The 23,857-nt window shown below is 38.4% G+C and overlaps 1 protein-coding gene and 1 non-coding gene across 5 annotated transcripts in view; one reads left to right on the forward strand and one right to left on the reverse strand.

Moving 5' to 3' along the window:
• The window catches only part of KCNK2 (potassium two pore domain channel subfamily K member 2), a 225,661-nt gene that overhangs the window by 65,680 nt on the left and 136,124 nt on the right, over positions 1 to 23,857 (reverse strand). For all 4 annotated transcript variants that reach the window (XM_027565604.1, XM_027565605.1, XM_027565603.1 and 1 more), the window contains exons 4-5: positions 4,436 to 4,596; positions 2,163 to 2,349 (exon numbers count right to left, since the gene is read on the reverse strand). In XM_027565604.1, coding sequence (XP_027421405.1) covers positions 2,163 to 2,349; positions 4,436 to 4,596 — 348 coding nt within the window. The remainder of the gene's footprint in view (positions 1 to 2,162; positions 2,350 to 4,435; positions 4,597 to 23,857) is intronic.
• Positions 15,142 to 15,214, forward strand: TRNAV-CAC. The gene has a single exon. It is a non-coding gene; the product is annotated as a tRNA-Val (tRNA).

Below are 23,857 nucleotides of genomic sequence, written 5' to 3' on the forward strand. Positions count from 1 at the left end.
CCATGGGATTTTCCAGGCAAGAGTGCTGGAGTGGGGTGCCATTGCCTTCTCCCATTCTCTCTACATTTTGCTAATTAGAAAACAAAAAGATCTCCACCCTTTCCCATCCAGCACAGAGAGGTGAATGTACTGTTTTTGACCAAAAGCAAATCTTTGCTTGTAGAAACATCCCCATATTCAAAGATATTATACATTCCCCAGAAAGAAGGGTTTTGCCAAGTTAAACTATAATTAACAAATAATAAAAACAGATGCCTTCTCTGAAATTTTTATAAAGCTACACAACATATTTTCTTTTCATATTTAAGTAAGAAGTTTGAGTCAAAAAGAAGAAGAGTAAACAACTCGAAAGCATAAACCCTCCTAAAATTAAATTAGGCTACTTAGTTTATTCTGGGAAGTTTACTAGCACGTTCCTACCATAATGGTTATGAACATGTTTTTCTAACACTTCAAGCTTATTTTTTTAAAGAAAAATTTAGATTTTTTAGGAGCTGGTCAAAATGATGCATGACAGAGAATTACTACATTACTTTTATCACCATTACTACAATTTATTTAATACTGGAGTTAGAACAATAATGTGTGTGTGTGCTCAGTCGTGTCTGACTCTTTGCGACTCCATAGACCATAGCCCACCAGGCTCCTCTGTCCATGGTATTCTCCAGGCAAGAATACTGGAGTGGGTTGCCATTTCCTCCTCCAGAGGATCTTCCCAACCCAGGGATCAAACCCGCATATCCCAAGTCTCCTACACTGGTAGGTGGATTCTTCACCGCTGAGCACTGCGGCAGCCCCTGAACAGTAACAATAATGAGATAATGTAATAGGAAAAGAGAGATGAAACGATATAAGATCTAAGAGATAAAACAATAAAGCAAACAGCAACAGAAATAACATACATAGAAAAAGGAAACATGTCTTAAAATCATGAATTTTAAAACATGGATAAACTGCTAAAAAGATTAAAAACATTGATATTAGAACTGAAAATTAGAGGAGATAAATATCTTAGAGAAAAGAAGGTTTTAAGTAGCTCAGCACATCTTCCAAAGTTTGAAGTGTTTCTAAAACTAAAATATGAGAGTGACATTACCAAGATGGTGACTAGCTTGTTCCTGGCTTCGCTCCCTCCTCACAAGGAGAGAAACTAAAAACTATTCAAGGACAAGACACCACCGAGAGAATCCTAGGACATGGGAGTGGGGCTGAAGCACCCTGGGACCCCAGACACCCAGGCAGAGTGCATTAGAAGAATGGATGTTAGCGGAACCGACTGTGGTGATCACTTCATTGCATGATCTATGTAAATCAAACCATCCTGCTGTTACCGCTTGGACATACCCAGTGATGTATGTCAATTATTTCTCAAGAAAGCTGGGAGGAAAAACTAAGATATGGAAAGGCCTAGTAAAAAGAGCAAAGATAATTTAAACTTGAATTCTTGTACCACTAAAAAAATAAATAAGAGGCAGATAAGTGGTTTCTGAAATTAGAGTGGTACTATAACACTCTGAGCAGACAGTAATTTAAATTTCTTTTATAGAATGAAAAATAAATATTCAACTGTACCCTTTTGCGGACCTTCACTGTCAGGGAATGATCTTTTTTTTTTTTTTGGCTCTGTCACTGTTATGGATGAAACTCTGTTTTCAAAAAACACGTGTTGAAGTCCCAACCTTGGCACTTTGAAACATGAGCTTATTTGGAAATAAGGCCCTTGGCAGATACAATTAGCTATGATGAATTCATACTGGAGTAGAGCAGTTTTTAATCCGATGTGACTGGTGTCTTTATAAGAAGAGGGAAATTTGGTCACAGCAACGGGGGCACAGGGAGAACATGATACGAGGACGAGAGCAGAAATGAAGAGACGCCCTACCACCCGAGGACCAGCAGGGACTGATGCTCTCCGCCTCCAGAAGCTGGGGAAAGGAAGGGAGGGTTCTACCAGTCCCAGAGGGACTCTGCCCCTGCTGGCACTCTGATTTTGAACTTCTACAAGAGAATGAATGTCTTTTGTTTAAAGGCACCCAGTTTGTGGTACTTTCTTATGACACCCCTGGGAAATGGAGGCAGTCACTGTGTTGTCTGCAAACCCAAGAGAAAAAGTTTAACGAAAGCAGAAGGGTTAGGAGAGCAGTGTATCTCCAAAATCTTACCTGCGACGTAGTCGCCAAAGCCAATGGTGGTTAAGGTGATAACCACAAAATAAATGGCGTCCAGGGCACTCCAGCCTTCTATGTGCTTGAATATGATTGCAGGCAGAGCGACGAAGAGCACGCAGCCAAACAGAATAAAGATGATTGTGGAGATGATTCGTATCTTGGTTTGACTAACATTCCACTTCTAGGGATGAGAGAGTGAGAGAGAGGTGGGGGGGAGACAGATACTGAGAGAGAGAAATTGACTGAGATCGATGATTGATGGACCTGCAAAGTTAACCTATATATACTGTTTAAATTATTTTTTATTGGCGTGTAGTTGTGTTACAACGTTATGTTAGTTTTTACTGTAGAACAAAGTGAATCAGCTATATATATATACATACACACACATGTGCACACACACACAGACACACATATACACACACATACCGCTTGTTTTTTGGATTTCCTTCACATTTAGGTCATCACAGAGCTCTGAGGAGAGTTCCCAGAGCGATACGGTAGGTTCTCATTAGATATCTATTTTATGTATATAACCTATACGCACTGTTAACAGCAAATTAGCAAATGAGAATGGTATTCTATTCTTTTATAATTAATTTTCAATTATCTTTATGTAAATACATTAGGTATAATATGAATAACTGAAAATAACCAATGCTAATAATGATGCTACTTTACTTTTATATAGCTTTGCAACAGGCAAAATAGTTTCTAAAGTACAAAACATTTGCTCAGAGAACAAAATTTCCGATTTACATCATTCTTTGTTTACCTGAACTACTTTTGAAATATTTCTATTCTACAAGCAAACAACTGATTTCGGGCCAAACACAACCTAGAAATACATGAAAATTGAGAAAACTGAAGCATAAATTAAATATCCACTGTTGATAATTGATAAAATCATTAATTTCATGGAGACTTTTCCCCTCTCCCACCACATTTTCCTATCGTTGTTCAACTGATTAAAGCGAAATACTAGCAGACTTAAAGTCCACAGTTGATTCCCATGTGAACTAGACAAACCATCTCCCTGTTCTACGACCTTAAGCGGTACAACGAAATACACAAGACATGATACGTAGACAATGAGAAGTCTTCAACACCTCTAAGCTAGAGCTGCCCTCAGAGGACCCACACTGTCTCACCTCTGAATTTAATATGAAACATGTGCACACATGCATGCATGGCAGGTCGTTTCAGTCGTGTCTGACTCTCTGCAGTCCTATGGACTGTAGCCCGCCAGGCTGCTCTGTCCCTGGCATTCTCCAGGCAAGAATACTGGAGTGGGCTGCATGCCCTCCTCTAGGGGATCTTCCCAAACCAGGGATCAAACCCACATCCCCTGCGGCTCCTACATTGCAGGCATGTTTTTTATACCGCTGAGCCACGAGGAAAGCCCCAATATGAAATATATCTAATGTTAAAACTGGAATTATAATTTCAATTGAAAACCAAACACTCAGTGATTTATTTCATCAATAGTTAAATACTCAAACTTTTTATGAAAAGATGAAACATTATCGAATAATAAATAAAACGTAAAGTAGTGACAGAAGTAACAAATCATCTATAATCTGATTCTCTAACACAATTATTTTCTTCGTTCATAATTTTCAAGAATAAAAGCTTGTCATCATGGTATTATTACTATTTTTCACTTAAAATTCTAAGAGCATTTTCATTTTATTTATTTTTTCTACTGAATATCATACGCCCATGAACATCTTCATAATTTTGGTCCTACTAAATTGTATACCTTAGTTCAATTTCTATCAGCAACATTATTAAAATAAGTTATAAGATCCCCTTTATCATGTTTGCTATGTATTATTCAATCCTTCAGCAAAGGGCTAAGGTTTACTAGCTATGTTAAGCTTTCACTTAGAATATCTCTAAATCTCAGAGTAATACCTCATCATCAGTACTATCATTCATATAAACGGCAAAATGGAGATTTAAGGGTAAAATAACTAGCTTAAGTGAATATAGCTAGGATACAATCCATTTGGAATTTGAGCCCAGGACTGTCAGATTTCTACTTTTCCTCTGTATATTTCGCTTTTTCTCATTCATTAACGTATTCGTTCAGAGAAGTATAAAAACAACTATACAGCGAGTTATTTGCAAAAAGCGGCTCATGTAAATTGTTATACAAAGCCCAATAACTTACATCTCACTATATCTGAGGTAAACAGAAAAGTTATAATATTTTTGAAAAATGAGACAATTAACATATGCAGTTAAATGGCTATCATACTCACAATAAATGTATCTTCCACTTTTGCAATTCCTTTTCCAAATATGGTCCCTAGTTGATCTCCAACTCCAGCCAACAGAAAGCCAAAGAGGGGAATTCCCAGTAAGGCATAGATGATACAGAATATTTTCCCCCCTTCTGTGCGTGGTGAGATGTTTCCAAATCCTAAAAATACAAAGAAGAAGAAGAATTCAGTTGTTTAGAAATGAGTAATAGTTTAAAACATATGACCTCAAACTTGATTCAAAAATTTCCAAATATTATAAAATATCAGTCCTAGATTTCAACTAATTAAGAATCCCTTTATACCACATAAGCTTTTAATGTAAAATCTTCTGATAAACAAGCACTCTAACAATCTCCAAAGTATAGCTAATGTTCCAATCAAGCTAGATGATGAAAACTGAGGGAGTAACACGCACAATAAAGTCAATGTTTTCATTCAATTTACTTCTACCTCCCTGTGCTGCCAATGCTGTGACTACAAAGCTTTTGCTGCCATTTATTAAGTGTGTATTGCCTTAAGAGTATTCAAATATGCTTAAATTATTAAACATCTAATAACAACTTAAAAAATTTTTTTTGATTCAAGCATCTACCAAAAAGCAATAAATGAAAACTTAAAATTATCAAGCCCGTGAATTACAAATTGGCACTTGCCATCTACATTTACAAGGATTAAATCATGTGCAGCTGTTACTGCTGATTTTCAAAATCCCCTGCTAGGAGTTCAGAGTAGAGAACAGAAATGAGGTGCCCTGTGCTCTGGGGAAATCTGGCAGAACAGGTCTGTATATAGTTAGACATTTCCAGGAGCCAATTTTATGAGCCAAATTTTTGTATCTTTTCATGTCTAGAAAAGCACTAAAATCCTTAAATCTTTCATGGTGATGACTACTCCTTGTGACTAGCAGACACCTTCTGCAAAGAAATAAATAATGTGCTTAACTGCATATACTCCCCCTTCACCAAAATCACATATATACTGACCTTCCCCCCTACCTCTTTGGAGCAGCTTCTGAGAGCTATCTGAAAGGCTGTCTCTCAGGCTATCATCTCATTTGCCCCCAAATAAAAACTTGCAACTCTTATGTTGTGCATTTTTTTTAGTCGACAAATCTTTATTTTTTAAGCCTCCAGTTCAAAAGCTGCCTTACTACTTCTCAGACCCTCTTACAGCTTGGAGAATATGATGCAAGCTGTCTACGCATTTAACTCATTTACCTTCCCATGCATTTACCTTGCATCTGCTCTTGTCTACTAATGCTTTGGAATGCTGAGCATCAGGGCAATATATACAAAGATCCATCCAGGGCATGTGTGAAAAAGTCCCAGAAGTCTTGTATCAAGGTAATTTGAAGAAGGAAAGGCCATCACAAAAGTTAGGTAGAATGTTTAACCTGGACTGTTTGGAAGAGTAGCATTTCTTAACACCATCCAAGATGGAACTCAACCATCTCAACCCTGTCTTCTATTCTAGCATCAATAAGCAGAATACCAATAATAAGAGACTGTTTCGACCTGGATTCTCTGATTATTCCAGAGAGTCCTGCTAAGATTCAACACTTTTTTAATTGTCTCTCCAGATGAACAGAGGAGCCTGGGGGACTACAGTCCATGGGGCAGCAAAGAGTCGACACGACCGAGCCACTGAACCACCACCACCACCAATGAACAACCATGTGACCTGAAGTGGGCCAAGCATCCGAGTTATCCCGTATCATCCCATTTTCTCTTTCTGCTGCTGCTGCTAAGTCACTTCAGTCCTGTCCGACTCTGTGCGACCCCATAGACGGCAGCCCACCAGGCTCCCCTGTCCCTGGGATTCTCCAGGCAAGAACACTGGAGTGGGTTGCCATTTCCTTCTCCAATGCATGAAAGTGAAAAGTGAAAGTGAAGTCGCTCAGTCGTGTCCAACTCTTAGCAACCCCATGGACTGCAGCCTATCAGACTCCTCCATCCATGGGATTTTCTAGGCAAGAGTACTGGAGTGGGGTGCCATTGCCTTCTCCGATTCTCCGATTCTCTTTCTGCAGAAAAGGATAAATATCTTCAGAGTTACAACCATGAGAAATAACCTACCACCAGAAAGGATCAAGGGTCAAAAAGAAAAGATACAATTAAAACAAATACTGACTGGGGCATCACTAAAAATAGGCTCTACCATTTAAAAAATAAAAAGCCTAAGTGTCAGAGGGCTCAATTTGATCTGCCCCACACGAGTTAAAAGGACATAAGAAACAAGACTCCAACTTTTCATCCATCACTGACAGATTCGGCCAGAAGAAACCAGAACATCTTCAGAAAAGGGGACAAAGGATTTCCTCAGAAATCCTGTGTAGGTCACCGCATGAGATGGCCCCCAATCCAAAGAATTCTAGATGTAAAGAAAGCCGATCTACCTTTCACTGATCAAAAGACAGAGACCAATTCCGTGTGGCATCTCTGTACTTCATCTTTATTATCTCCAAAATTAGCAGACGGGAGAATGAAAGGAGTAGGGTTAGGGGAGCCTGATGTGACTCTTCTGGGAGTCTGTTCCTGCTTCATCTTCCAAACATGAACCTTCTCCCGATAACATTACGCTGATCTCTCCTGCTCAACCCGTGCCTCGGAGGTGGAAGCTCTCATACGGGCACCCAGCACACACACACACAAAGCCACCGAGCAGTTTTCTGACATTAAGGACATGCCAACAACGCCCTGGACATTTGCCCGAGTGAGAGGATCACATGGCTGTTCAGGGAATGTTCCTCGTGTTTTCTTCCCTGTCTTCCATAAAAGAAGAGCAGTCTTCACTCCACACATTTACCACATTTTAAGCAGTGAGTAGACCCTGGTTAAATGACTTGAAACTATTAATGGACTTATGAAAAGTATCTATTGACTCTAAGCAACACAGCCTGCCAAGCTTGTAAAAGATTAATTTTAGTGATTGTCTGGACTTCCTGACTCTTTCCCTTGGTTAGTCAGCAGCATCTTCCTTGCCTCAGGGTGAAACAGACTGTTTTGGCAAGAAGAAAATGGAAAAGAAACAATATTAAGTTTTGTTGTAACTCCTAAATTAAGGTGTTCACACTCAAAATGCTTCGCCTGAGGAGAGCAGCTGTCAGTTTACAGCATCACATATGCTTGGCAATAAAGTTAAAGGACTGGCAGTCGATCCAGCTTCCAAAGAGCTTAAGGGAACTCTTAAATTAAGATTAGACTGAAGATTGAAGGGGCCTGACTGTGGAAGAGGTTGGGTGGGGCAGAAACCAGAGGACAGGATCTGGGAGGAGGAGAGGGTTCCATGGTATCTTGATCCTATCTTGAGAGATCAGTGGTTAAATTCTCAGGAATTCTATAAGTCAGTTGACTTCACATTGATAAACTGAAATCAACTACAATAGACATATTTACACCTCAGAAATTGCCAAGCACTACAATTTAGGACTTCTCCCTTTTCAGCTACTTAATATTTACCAATATACTACAGAATAAGAGCCAAATTTAGGAGACTGTACATAGTCTGTGCCAAACCAATGCCTCTAGGCCAACCGCTGACATTTATAGGACTATATCATCAGAACAGCTATCATCTTGCCTTCACATCACTTTCAGGGAAGGGCCTTCTGCAGAAAGCTGCCGTAGGTCCATTGTTAGTGGAATACCTACAGGAGGCCCATATATGCCACCCCCATCTAAATCGCTCCAGGTGGACACGTCACTGTTATGACAGAATTTATTAATACTACATACAAATAAGACCCTTTTCAAACACTTTGCACACTTGCAATTATATAAATATTTGTAACAATTGATTTAATATCTATTATATATATTTATTCCTCACTTGACTGTGAGTTCCATGGGTGTAGAGATTGATTTATTATAGATATATATTTATTATTCCATGGGTTTATCATTTATGAGTTTCATGAGTACAGAGATTGATTTATTATTTATATATGTTAATAATAAATAATCATGCAAAATGCCGGACTGCACGAAGCACAAGCTGGAATCAAGATTGCAGGGTGAAATATCAATAACCTCAGATATGCAGATGACACCACCCCTATGGGAGAAAGCAAAGAGGAACTAAACAGTCTCTTGATGAAAGGGAAAGAGGAGAATGAAAAAGCTGGCTTAAAATTCAACATTCAAAGAACGAAGATCATGGCATCCAGTCCCATCACTTCATGGCAAATAGATGGAGAAACAATGGAAACTGTGACAGATTTTATTTTGGGGGGCTCCAAAATCATGCAGATGGTGACTGCAGCCATGAAATTAAAAGACGCTTGCTCCTTGGAAGAAAAGCTATGACCAACCTAGACAGCACATTAAAGAGCAGAGACATTACTTTACCGACACAGGTCCGTCTAATCAAAGCTATGGTTTTTCCAGTAGTGATGTATGGATGTGAGAGTTGGATTATAAAGAAAGCTGAGCACCAAAGAATCGATGCTTTTGAACTGTGGTGCTGGAGAAGACTCTTGAGAGTCCCTTGGACGGCAAGGAGATCCAACCAGTCCATCCTAAAGGATATCAGTCCTGAATATTCATTGGAAGGACTGATGCTGAAGCTGAAGCTTCAATACTTTGGCCACCTGATGGGAAGAACTGGTTCAGTGGACAAGACCCTGATGCAATAAATATTTTGCAAGTTTTCAGTACAAATTGATGGAATTTTATAAAAGTAATAAAAGAAAGTAAAGAACCAATAATAGCTAAGAATATTTGGGGGAAAATGAGGTAGGAAGATTTGCTCTACATGATATACATACTGTACTGTGCTTATTCGCTCAGTCATGTCTAATTCTTTGCAGTCCCATGGACTATATAACCCGCCAGCCTTCTCTATCCTTGGGGATTCTCCAGGCAAGAATACTGCAGTGGGTTGCCATCCCCTCCTCCAGGGGATCTTCCCAACCCAGGCATGCAACCCAGGGCTCCTGCACTGTAGGCAGATTCTTTACCATCTGAGCCACCAGGGAAGCCCCTATATGATATCTACTGTACAGCTATTTAAAAAGCAATCTGATTAACAATCTGTATAATTTCTTATAATTCTTTAAAAGTGATAAACAGAAAAGAATTCTTATCGTGACAAAGGGTGACTATCTCCAAATATTCAATATCATACTTAATATTAAAGAACAATAAGAGGAATCCCCTTACAGTCAGAGGGAAAAATGCCCATTTCACAATTTACTTTTTTTTATTATTCTGAAAGTTCTAGCAGGCATAACGGCAGTAAACATATAAAAGGAATGATTATTATAAAGAAGACAAATATATTAGTTGTAGGTGGAATTAAATATCTAGTAAATACAGGAGAATATTAAAAATTATCAAATAGGTAAAAAGTTCAGTAAAATAGCTGAATACATGATAAATATGCAGAAACCAACAGCATTATACTACTTTAGCAAAATCTCAGATTTGCTAATTGAAATGGAAAAATACCTTACTTTTAATATAAGGGAATTATGAAATACCTAAAAGTAATCTTATCAAGACATATGGAAGAGCTTTAGAGACAGTTTGGGGTAGTATAGAGTGAAATGCAACAAAACAGAAAAGAACAGAAAAGACTAAAGTAAGGTTAGACATAGCACATTTTAAAAGCATCATAAATTCAAAGTTGAATAATTATACAATTAATAAGGCTGAGAAAATTGATTACTATTTTGAAGAAAAATTCACCTAATATAAAAATAAGTACCATGCAGATGAAAGATACAAATAACTTAACCAAACTAAACTACCTCCTTATTGATCCTCTCTGATTATGTTTCTTCCTTTGCCTCAAATGCATACCTTCCCCCTCCCTCAACTCTTCACCTGGTTGACCCTTAAGATTCCATCATTACTTAGGTTAGAAATTAATTTCTCCAAGAAGACTTTCTTGAGCCCTCACTATACAGCCCCAAGGTTGGGTTTGGTCCCCCTCCTGTATACACATTCCCTTTATCCTAAGAATCATCTCACTAGATTGTAACCATCAGTTCCATAAGTAGGAGTTCTGTGAGGGACCATACCTTGGTCCTCATTGTAGCCCTAGTGCCCTTCCTTTGGCCATCTAAAGTAAATATATTCTGGGATTCCCTGGTGGTCCAGTTGGTTAAGACTCCATACTTCCACTGAAGGGAGCATGGGTTTGATCCCTAGCTGGGGGACTAAGATCCTGCATGCTGAACTCACAGTATGACCAAATAATAAATAACAACAAAATTTAAATAACAACAACAACAAAAACAAAGCTCAGTTCTAAAAAATAAAATTTTTTAAATATATATTCTTCCTGAAACTCCCTTTCTACTCTCTGCCCCTCACTGCAAGCCCTCTCTTCTTTCTATTCAGGCAGTTTCCATTTTCAAATGTTGGCAATTTCAAGAGTACTTGATTCACTTTCAGAGCTTAGACCTAAAATGCCTTCAAACAGCTGGTTTGCTGTGGCTCTCATGAAATGGTGGGGTTATGGAAAGATGTTCACAAAGGAATCCTTCTCTTGATTCTCATTATTCCTTCAAAATCTCCTCTGTGCCTAAGTTGTTACTTGAGGTTTTTCTTTATTGTGTTGACTTCTGAATGGTACATTTCCTTTAAAAATAATCAGATTAGCATGTTTAACTTCCCTCCCTCTGGTAATTCAGGATTTTGTTCTTAGTGGATGAGTAGCAGATAACTATCATTTTCACTCACTTTCTCGTGCCATATTTTAAAAAGATTTTTAATCAGAGGATAATTGCTTGACAATGCTATGCTGGTTTCTGCCATACAACATGAATCAGCCATATATGTGTGTAACCAAAAGAGCCATACATGTATGCGCATGGCTGGGTTGGGCTCTCTGTGTTATACAGTAGCTTCCCACTAGCTAGCTATTTCACACATGGTAGTGTAAATTCCATAAGATCCCAAAGCCATATAGCTCTGCAGGCAACGAAGCAGATCCCCAGTCCACGACAGTCCTTCCATTCTCCTCCTCTGCTTCTCGATGGTTCTTCTGCCACTACTTCAGGCCATCCAAACAGCCTGACCATGGTCTTTTCTCCACCAAACCCATCTCATCACAGTTCATTCTCCCTAAAGCACAGTTAGGTGTTTATACTCCGTAATCTGTAAAACCCTTAGCTGTTCCAAGGCCTTTATTTAAAAATCACCATTTCTATTTCCCCAAACTCCCTGTTATGCAATTGTACTCCCTCCAGTAACACCAGAGTCATCATTACTCACTGAGAAAACTTAGCTTGCCTTTTTTGATTCCTTACATTTTTTATATTGTTTTCTCCTTCTAACTCGTAAAAATGTGGCCCCTTCAATCGTGATTTGAAATCTTTTCTGTCCTTTCTGTCCCCCTCACACATCACTTCCAATATACGGTCATTCCTCTCCCTTTCAGCCAGCTGTGGTCTTGCTTCTTTGAACATCCATAACACTTGCTATTTCCTTTTCAGGGATTATGTATGACTTTTACATGAATTCCTGCCATTTGGTTACACGCTTTTGTCTTTCTTCTGGCTGACAAACTTCTTGGGAGCAGAGATATTTTTCTTTCCTTTACATACAAAAATGTGTAGTGCTCTGCTCAGAGCAGATGCCCAAGAAAATATATTGAATTAAGAAGAAACATCTATGGGTCTTATTAATATATTTTAATTAAATAGATATCCTCAGATCTAAATAGTTCTACTGTACTTTTTTACTCCTTTTAGTTTTATTTGGAGCTGACAAGTAAAAAGAGAGTTCTATATCTGTGCAAACTGTATTGTTTAAAAAGTAACCCCTAAAAGTAACAATTAAAATGATATTTTACTATAAAACAACTTACACTATTTTAGATGCAGAAAAATATCAATAGAGTAGGGTATAAGGATAAAATACTGGAGGTAGGATAAGAAGAACAGGGTAAATTCAGGGTGTCCTCTGTTAGCAAGCTAAGGAAAAAAGGAAACTATTCAGAAAACAAAGTGAAATGATAATCACACCTGGTCTTTTTTATTTATTTGTTTTTTAATGATTTTTTTTTTCACGTGGACCATTTTTGAACCTGTTACAATATTGCTTCTGTTTTATGTTTTGATTTTTTTGGCCTCAAGGCATGTGGGATCTTGACCAGGGCTGGAACCCACACCCCCTGCAATGGAGGTGAAGTCTTAACCACGGGACCACCAGGAAGGTCCTACACCTGGTCATTTTTAAAAAGTGAGTCACACCCACAGCACTGACAGACAAGCTAACCAAACACTAAATAAGAAACAGTAGTTCTAGAAAAAAATATGATTTTAATTAAGAGACAACTAAACAATGTTTTGATAAAAGAAGTATTCATTTCAGGACTTTCACAAAGCAGTACATTGTTCTTCTAGGTCATTGCTTTTAAACCAAGGGTGCAGATCAGAATCACAGACGGAATTTTAAAAATCCACCCCAGAACACCTAAATTCTTATCTTCCACTGGGAGAGGAGGGGATTCTGTTCATGTATTTTTAAATATCTACAGATGTGATTCTGATTTACGTTCTGTGACATGGGCATGGTTTTGTGGGTCTAAAGCTATTCAATATGGGGGGTAGGGCTCTTCAGGAGAAAAGAAAGCAAAATTGGGAAGTGAATTGTATGTAGGATGACCATGATCAGAGTACCTCTTTTAGATGAGCTATGGCATTACTTTATTACTTTATTTTCATTACCAAAAATAAAATATAAAATAAAAATAAAATAACTGTCATTATCAATGATAAAAATAATGGCCAACACTATTTATTCACACACACACATACACACACTCTTTTTCTGTCTCTCACTACATCACAGATACAATGCTACTCCCTTCATGAAACTGAAAGTGTTAGTCACTTAGCCATCTCTACTCTACAACCCCATGGACTGTAGCCCGCCAGGCTCCTCTGTCCATGGGATTCTCCAGTCAAGAATACTGGAGTGGGTAGCCATTCCCTTCTCCAGGGGATCTTCTAGATCCAGGGACTGAACTCAGGTCCCCTGCATTGCAGGCAGATTCTTCACCATCTGAACCTCCAAGGAACCGCAGGCACTTCACATGTGTGTACACTCCATTCAACTTTCACAACCCTATGAGAGAAGTACTGCTAAGTATCTTCACTCAGAAACAAACAGGTTTACTGAAGTAATGTGTACAAGGTTAAACACTGACTAGACTTTAAGGCTGAAATTTAAACTTAATTCAATCGCTTACAGCAAGTATTTAGAATTAAGGATCAAGGCTACAAGTATCATCCCTAAAACTTAAGGGATTTCTCAGTTAAATAACCAGTGAATATGAACCATCCCTGGACATACTATTCCTCCAGTACTTGCTGATTTACACAGACTGGGAAAGAATGCATAGGAGCATCAGAACAATCATGTCAGCTAAAGGAATTAAAATTTGACCTTTTGTTTCACCATTTCTATCTCCAGCTTTCCTCTTGGCCCAGAAGCCACCAGCCTGCAGTTCAAACAGTGCTTCACAAGATGGCTCCCTTGCTATCTTTAGTTGCAACTTACATCATAAAATCCTACATCACAGTTGAATAATGGCAAATCTACAGGAAGCTCCCTATTTCTTAAGTTGCTTTTTTATTTTTTGCTAACAAGATACAGTTATAAAAATCTACAACTGCAGGTAAAGGTTGAAGGGAAATTCTCTTGCAAAGTAATCTTGCCAAAGAGCAGCAATCATCTACCTGGACATTGTTTCTAGTTTTTCACTTAATACATTGGAACTGCATCCTTTCTCCTCTCACTGATTCAAATATGTGGGAGGAAAGAAAGAGATCCAGTGAGGGGAGTGGGAGCAAGAGGGCATATTTAAGCAGTGCTAGAGCTTCAGCCACTGGTGAGAACAGCCTAGACCACACGGGTCAAGGGAGAAGTAAAACATCTCACCTCAACGTTCTTCTCAGTCCCCAGATGCCTCTCCTAGTGAGAGCATCTCATTGTCCGGGATTAGATTCTCAGTGTTCAAAGATGTGCATTTTGATAAAACATGACCACTAAATGTTGGTCAACAATTTCATCTGAAGCTCAAGCCAATAAACAGAGATCTGTTCAAGGTGTAATGAAATGTTATTTCTATAAATGGCAGCAATTCACGTGCTATTTAACTGCCTCTTATTATCTGGTTCTCCTCTTATCCCAAGAGGGGAGAAAAATGATCCAACAGCATCAAGGAAGTGGCAAACTATTTCTTAGCAAGCAATGTGAATAACTTACATTTTCCCACGCATGTAGAGACTGTAATCAAGAATCTGAACTATGATAAATGCATTTTCTGGAAATCATACTTTAAAGGTTATTGTTAAAAGAATTTTCTGATAAGAATTTTAGTACAATTTGATGTTATCTTCCTGGTCATACACAGCATCAAATGAAAAACCATTAAAGCAATAAAGAAAACCATACTGTCTACTGGAAAACATTCTGTCTTGGACCAACCTCTGGAAAACATTCTGTCTTGGACCAAACTCTGGTCTGGCTCTTCTGAGTTCTCTTTTGACTAAGCCTTGGGCTCCCATGTCCTTGTTTATAAAGTTCAGTTCTAGTAAGAATCCTGTTGAAGTTCAGTTTATCCAGAACTGTGCTCCCCACCCCCATTCTCAGTATTTGACCATCTTTTTTTCCTTATCCTTCATCATTGCCCAGGTGATACCTGATCACCTCTGACAGGCCTTTAGCAAGAGTCTTGTTAGGGGGACTTCCCTGGTTGTCCAGTGGTTAAGACTCTGCACTCACAATGCAGGGGGCCCAAGTTCGATCCCTGGTCAGGGAACTAGATCCTGCATGTTGCAACTGAGAGCCCACGCTAAGACCTGATTCAGCCACATTAAAGAAGAAAAACAAAATTCCTGTTAGGGTGGCTTGGTGAAAATCAGCCCCTTGTGTTTCCTCATATCCCCTTTTAGTCACTTTCTATTTATGGATTCCCACCCTGTGCTCTTTGGCTATAAATCCATACTTTGCTTTGCTGTATTCAGAGTTGAGCCCAGTCTCTCTGCCTTACTACTAAACTACTGCAGTGGTTCCTACACCTATCCTATGGCCCTGGATGAAGTCTGCCTTACTACTCTAATGAGTGTTACTGAATAATTTTTTTTAACATTATAAGCACTAAAATGATAAAACTATACAATACCTTTAAAAAGAATATATTAGACATAATAAGTGTAATTTTTTTCTCTTTTTCATTTTAGAGAGTTGGATCTTGGAGGCCATTGATAATCTGAACTGCCAAGAAAGCTACACTATCTTTGATATGCAATCATTTTCCTCAACTGCAAACAGACTCACTCAAATCTCCCTTCAAGGATACGGAGGGCAATATAGCATAGTGATTAAAACTGCAGGCTCTGGAGCCCCAAAAAACTGGGTTTGAATTATAGCTTTGCCACCCTGTCACTGAGGAAGTTACTAAAAAAATTTTTGAAAAAACACTGTGCCTCTGTTTTCTCATCTGTGCAGAGTGATGAGGCTTGTGTGATATACTACACAGGAAGGACATGCTATGGTGCTTGGCACATGGCAAACAGTTGGTGAGTGTCAGCTGGCCAATGCCACCTTCCTGCCATAAAGCTGGCTCAGGTACCGCCACTGGTGCTCTGAATAAATGTCCATCTCACACACACCTCGGTCGCTCAATCGTATCTGACTCTTTGCGACCCCATGAACTGTAGCCCACCAGGCTCCTCAGTCCATGGGATTTTCCAGGCAAGAATACTGGACTGGGTTGCCATTTCCTTCTTCAGGGGAATAAATGTCCACTGTTGATGAAAACAACGGTGATAAAGATAGTGGTGCTCATGCTGACGCTACTTTTCCCACTGAAATGTGTTTAGAGTAAGGAGGAGTTAAGCCAATAGTATTTTTCTTCCTTAAAAAAAATTTATTGAAGTATAGTTGGTCTCAGTGAACTCCGGGAGTTGGTGATGGACAGGGAGGCCTGGCGTGCTGCGATTCATGGGGTCGCAAAGAGTCGGACATGACCGAGCGACTGATCTGATCTGATCTGATAGTTGGTTTACAATATGGTGTTAGTTACAGGTGTGCAGCAAAGTGAATCAGTTATACAGATACATATATCCACTCCATTTTAGATTTTTTTTCTCATATAGGTCATTACAGAGTATTGAGTAGAGTTCGCTGTGCTGCACAGTAGGTCCTTGTTGGTTATTCATTTTATATAGAGTAGTGTGTATATGTCAGTCCCAACCTCCCAATTTTTCCCTCCTCCCCTTCCCCCCCTCCAGTAACCATAAGTTTATTTTCTACATCTGTAACCCTATTTCTGTTTTATAGATAAGTCCTTGTAACCATTTTCTTAGATTATAAATATAAGTAATATTATATCACTTATATATTATATGGAGAAGGAATGGCAACCCACTCCAGTGTTCTTGCCTAGAGAATCCCATGGATGGAGGAGCCTGGTGGGCTACAGTCCACGGGTCGCAAAGAGTCGGACACAACTAAGCGACTTCACTAATATTATACGTTCACTTATAATATATGTGATATTATATGTTATTTGTTTTTTTCTGTCTGGTCAATTCCACTCAATATAACAATCTCTAGGCCCATCCATGTGCTGCAAATGGCATTATTTTGTTCCTTTTTGTGGCTGAATAACATACCACGCTCTTTTTTCATGCTCTTCACTGGGCAGATGACACCATGGAACAAAAACAGTTATATGATACCAAGCAAATAATGAACAAAACGCTCTGTGTTACTGCAATTCACTGGTTATTGTCACAGCCAACCAGGCATTGGCAGCTATTAGATATTTCATCTGTCATTAGCAAGCAGCAAACGTAATAACTGTATCACAGCAAAACCTATTGTTTTGGAGGAACTACTTTAACATCTCTGTCCACAGGATCTCTGGACAGAATCTTTTCTGAAATGGTCTATTACTTTTCTGTTTTCACACTATAAAGTACCACAAATAAGGAGGGAAAAGTCACCTCAAGTTAGTGAACAAAATTATAAGATGTAAGAATTGAAATGGCAAATAGAACTCTAACCCCATCATTACACAAATACGAAAAGCTGAGGCCAAGAAAATTGAAGGACTGGTGGTAATTAGGCAGCAGACGCTGAAGAGACGGAATGCAAAGTTTTTAAGTGCTGAGTGTCCATATTTAACACAGTTTAAGTTAAAATTGAATTATGGTATAAGGATTTTTCTATGCTTGTCTTGGCTATTACTCTGGGGCAGTAATTCAAACCTCATCAACTACTGCCAGGGTCAAAAAGGGAAAGAAAGAGAATGTGACAGCCAGCCTGCCTGAAAGATGTACAATTATCCAGATACTGAACCTGAGTGATGACAGCTGAAGTTGGGTCATTGAGATGAAAGAATATATCACCCAGACCATTAAGAGACATGGGTAAATTCAATTTAAATTTAATATCCAACATTTTTTAAGATGCGCCTCAGATATGAGATTAGATTTCCATGCATTCTTTGATTTTGACAAATTAAATATCTTCAAACTAATTTATTTGTGTATCTTATTTAAAAAAAATACACTAAAAAATGAAAATTAAGGATGCTTATTTCCGTGTCTAAAAATTTATATCCTCAACATTAAGAGAGTAAGGCCATTTATATAAAAGGTTTTCCACACATGGTAATGGCAGATATGCTTTACTTAATCCAATATTCACAAGTAACAAGTGTTGGAGGATCCATCAGAGCCCTGCACTTTTCAAGTTGATTTTATCCAAATTACTTATACATTTTTCCAAAGGTAACAATGGCATCATTCATTCACCTAGAAAGGTAGAGTCTTGAAACACTCCCTAACCATTAGGAGAGACAGGTGGACAGATACGATCAGTTCACAAGGAATTTATGGTAAATCATATATACCCTGCTTTTCTCAACGTATAATGCAATAGAGGTCAGAGATTATGAATGTGGACCCTGCAGCCAAACCAGGTGGATTTAAAACCCCACTAAATGCCATCTACTCGCTGCATGACTCAGGCACGTTATCTAAACTCTCAGTGCCTCCCTTTGCTTATCCTAAAATGGGAATAATGACAGCAATACCTTATAGGTTGTTGTAGGGATGAAAATGTTTGAATATATACATAAAGTACTTAAAACAGTACCTAGCACATACTGAATGTTATGAAAGTGTTAGTCACTCGATTGTGACCGATTCTTTGCAATCCCAAGGACTGCAGCCCACCAGGCTCCTCTGTCCATGGAATTCTCCAGGGAAGAACAAGTGGAGTGAGTTGCCATACCCTTCTCCAGGAGATCTTCCCGACCCAGGGATTGAACCTGGGTCTCCCACATTGCAGGCACATTCTTTATCATCTGGGCCACCAGAGAAGCCCTACTGAATGTTACACTTCTTTGCTATTACTATGTTATTACATAAGGGACCATATAAAAGACAAATATTTCAGTCTGATGCCACAGTTTTGCTGACTTCTCAATGTCTTTTGGGTTTTATGTATATGTGCTAAGTCACTTCAGCTGTGTCTGACTCTTTGCAACCCTGTGGACTGTAGTCCGCCAGGCTCCTCTGTCCATGGGATTCTCCAGGCAAAAATGGGAGTGGGTTACCACGCCCTCCTCCAGGGGATCTTCTTGACCAGGGATGGAACCTGTGTCTTATGTCTCGTGCACTGGCTTTATAGGTCTTACCAGTCTACACCTATCAGTGTCTCAGTGGTAAAGAATCTACCTGTCAATGCAGGAGACCTGGGTATGATTCCTGGGTTGGGAAGATCCCCTGCAGAAGGAAATGGCAACCCACTCAAGTATTCTTGCCTAGGAAATCCCATGGACAGAGGAGCCTGGCCGGCTACAGTCCATGGGGTCACAAAGAGTCAGACATAACTTAGCGACCAAACAACAACAGCTAATCTACGTCTATTACATAGTTCTGTCAAGCAACTATCAAAAGCTCAAATAATCCACCCAACAACTGTTGGTGATTCATCACTCATAGGCTATTAATTTTCACTGGTTCTGTCCTATCTAATGCTCTGCTTTATGTGGGTCATTTCCTTTGGTGTCTAGAATTTATTTCCCACAGATAGTAGAAACTGTGCTCTTCTCAGCCTTGGGACTAGGAGAAGAGGGTAGGGAAAGGCCCATCCCCCAAACTCTGACCGGGAACGTTTGAACTGGAAAGATGTATAAAAGGAACTTAACACTGAGAATCTACTATGAGGGAGAGACTGTGGTATCCTAGGCACTTTGGGCATGTTTTCCTCAATTAATTCCCAAAGTAACATTCTGGAAAACATGTCTTAAAACTTAGGGCTCAGAAATGTTAAGTAAAACAGACCTGAGCAATTGAAAGTGACACAACCAGCATTTAAATGCACTCTATGTGACCTGGAAGCCTTGCGCCACTATGGAAACAGGCTGCCTGCTCTCGGATATGATCCACTCTCCCTCCCCTGCCACAGACAGACACGCACACACACAAATGATTCCATTTACCTGTTTTAGATATATTTGACATTCATAGGGTTTAATTCAAAGGAAGGATTCAAGAGGTGGTAGACTGGGAAGGAGAATGACCATCGCTGTTTCTCACAACCTGCATCCTTACTTCTTAATTTCTTATACAGTCTCATTTGAACTTGAATTGAAGCATGAACACACATACATACACAATTACAAGAAGGCCTCATTGTGCCCGAAATGTGAATTCTTGAGTATATTTTTCTCTTTTCTATAATCCCTTTACAGCTATGAAGACTATCTCAGATTAAGTCCTATACCTTGAATTCAGTCTATTAGAAAACCTAATCCTGAAATGCAAGATTTTTTTTAATTTATTTATTTTAATTGGAGGCTAATTACTTTACAATATTGTATTGGTTTTGCCATATATTTTAGTAAGAAATCGATAAGACACTCTTAAAGATAGCTCAGGAAAATGGCTATAAAACATGATTTCCTTGTTTCCACAACAATTCAGAGCCTCTAGAGAGAGAATATGGGAGGCTTTTCCACTTGGTAGAAGGCAGTGCACTGAAATTACTAATTGGTAGCTAACTCTAGTTATGTTATCCTGCTACTAAGCCTGCCCACATTTAATTAAGTGGGAAGAACTTTTGAGGCCCCCATTCACACTCTATGTTCACAGTTTAGAAACACAAATCCAAAGCAAGAACAAATAATATAAAAACTGGAAAAGAAATATCATCTTTTAAACTCCTTTAAAATTGTGCCTCCCATTCCCAGCCTATTTTCCTGGTCTAGTCTTTTTTTCCTGGTCTAGTCTTTATTTTCCTTTATCCAGTACCACTTTTTTTATTGTTATATTTGCATGCTTCCCTTTTCTTGTTTTTGTTTTAATTTTTATGAAATATAGTTGATTCGGGGGCGGGGTGCTCCCCAGGTGGCGCTAGTGGTAAGGAACCTGCCTACCAATGCAAGAGACACAAGAGATACTGGTTCAATCCCTGGGTTGGGAAGATCCCATGGAGGAGGAAACGGCAACCCACTCCAGTACTCTTGCCTGGAGAATCTCATCGACAGAGAAGCCTGACGAGCTACAGTCCATAGGGTCACAAAGAGTTGCATATGATTGAAGCAACTTATGACGCATACATACTTGATTTATAATGCTGTGTCAGTTTCGGTGTTCAGCAAAGTGATTCAGTCATACACGTGTGTGTGTGTTCTTTTCAAGATTCTGGCTTTACAGGCCAAATAGCCTCTGTTGTACTATTCAACTCTGCCATCACAGTGTGTAGACAGTCAAGACAATACTAAAATAAATTGATGTAGCTCTGTTCTAATAATTATAGAACAGGAGGAAGGCTGAATTCTTAAAATCCAGAATGTCATGGATGGGGATTGTAATACTCTAGTTTTCTAAAGCATTTTTTATCATGTTTACAGAAAACAATTCAGAATCTGCAGGATTTTGGAAGAATTGAAAATATTTGACACTATAATATCACTCAGAGCTCAGCAGTAACATAAGATTTTCTTATTTTTAGCAATGTGCTTTTATATGGCTTCTTTCTGACCACTGTACTCAGTTCTCTAAGCAGTTATTTTGTCCGCCAGCTTCTACAGCAGCATTTTACTACAATGTTTCTGACACAGTACTTTTTTTCTCAATTTTTGAAGTGGTACAAAATGTTACTTTCTATCAGTCTAAAATTTAAAATAGAAATTATTCAAGCCAATGGTTTTAAACCCTTCTAACAACTATGGGACACTTTGAGAATCTAATGTACATTATGGGTCATCTCTCCAGAAAATAAGATTATAAACTCCTGAGGCTTAACGTACCAGAGGTTCACAGAATTTGAGTCACAGAGCTCATTTCAACCTTTATTGGACAATGAGGAAAAATGGAGGAAAAAAGCATCTTCTTTTAAAATGATGAATTTTAATTGCATAGTAGTTAAGCATTATTAAATATCCTTTGAATTTTCATAAAATCCTGGGGGACAGGAAGCACAACTATTCACTTATTAGGAAATCATATGGACTATTCACATGAGAAAATAATTCAGAGATGTTCAGTGATCTGGTCAAAAGTACCCAGTGAATAATGTTAGAATCAGGACAAACCCAGGTCTTCTGGTTACAAATTGTATTTTTTTTTCTTTGCTTTATGTTTTTTAGTCCAGTGCTTGGCAAATGTTTTCTATAAAGGGCCAGATAGTAAAATTTTCAGCTTTGCAGCCATACAACCTATGATGTACTGTTCAACTCTGCCATTATAGCATGAAGGTAGCCAAAGACAGTACTAAAATAAGTGGACACAGCTGTGTTCTAATTACATAACAGAAGCAAGGTTGGATTTTGCCCACAGGGTCATAGTTTGCTGACCCCTGCATTATTTCACTTCTACATCAAAGGTAAACTTAGTTGTTTAATTTATTTTCCTAAATGGTTTTACTGTTTTTGTATCATCATAATTCTGACCTTGATAAGTGATCATTAATAAAATGCAGTTGGCCCTCCATATCTTTGGTTTCTGTATCTGAAGATTTAATGAACCATGGATCAAAAATATTTGAAAAAAAATTTCCAGAAAGTTCAAAAAAGCAAAACTTGAATTTGGCAAATGCTGGCAACTATATCCATAGCATTTATATTGTATTTACAACTACTTACATGGCATTTACATTAGGTATTAAAATTAATCAAGAAGTGAATTTAAAGTATATGGGTTAAAGTATAATCTATAGGTTATATACAAACACTGTACTATTTTATATAAGAGAATTGAGTATCTATGGATTTGGGTACCTCTGGGGGTTCTGGAGTCAGTTCTTCCACGTATATCAAAAGGTGACTGTACTCTAAATGCTAATGGAACCCTATGCAATATCACTAATGAGTGGCAGCAAAATCTCTGCCAAGAAACTAAAACTAGAATTTTATATATTGATTCTTATTTTCATTTTGAGATAGTGACGCTGATGAAACTCTGTAGAGGGAGGTAAATTTGGAACACAATCTCCTTCAGTAGCACAATATTAGATGTGAAAAATGAAAATCCTATTGCAGTGATGGAGTTAAGGAGACACAATTTGAAAAAGCAAATTAAAATACAAACTATATTTTGTTATCATGTTTAATTACTTGGACTATCAAATAACATTCAAGGAAATATTTGCTTGTGGAAGTTATTAGGGCTGTCACAAAATACCCTGGTTCTTCTGATCTCAGGGCAGGAGAGCACTTCCCCACCTATACTCTTGAAGGGAGTCTGGCTAATGTCATGTTGGTAAAAACAGTGTGTTCACACACACAAAGCATGATCAGCCAGAGGTCAGTTTTCCACACTCTCCTTCTTACAAGGGCAGGGCCCTCCCATTGATCCACACTGGACATACAATGTGATCAGGAAATAAACTTTTAATTCTGTAAAGCCAACAAAATGTGAGGGTTGTTTACTACAGAAAATAACTTGGCAGATACAGAGGCACAGATTTTTTTAAATGATATAGAAAAACATTTATACAAATAGTAGTTCATTTGGTAAAGAATCGGCCTGCAATGTGGGAGACCCAGGTTTGATCCCTGGGTCGGGAAGATTCCCTGGAGAAGGGAATGGCTACCCACTCCACTATTCTGGCCTGGAGAATTCCATGGACAAAGGAGCCTGGTGGGCTACAGTCCATGGGGTTACAAAGAGTCGTACATGACTGTCTGACTTTCACTAACTTTTATTACTCTCAACTAATAGTTAACACCTTGCTTCATTATATATTATTCTGATGATCACATTTTAGGCCACCTAAATATCATTAAAATCATTCATTTCATTAGATCAAACTACAAATTAACTAGATGAAGAAACTAGTCAAATCTAACACTGAGCATTGTGAGAATAACTGGTTTGAGCACATCTTAAGTATGTGAAGGCAACATTATAAATATTATAATAATTAAAATGAATGGATCAAA

The sequence above is a fragment of the Bos indicus x Bos taurus genome, chromosome 16 (genome assembly GCF_003369695.1).
Source record: "Bos indicus x Bos taurus breed Angus x Brahman F1 hybrid chromosome 16, Bos_hybrid_MaternalHap_v2.0, whole genome shotgun sequence".
NCBI classification, from domain to species: Eukaryota; Metazoa; Chordata; class Mammalia; order Artiodactyla; family Bovidae; genus Bos; species Bos indicus x Bos taurus.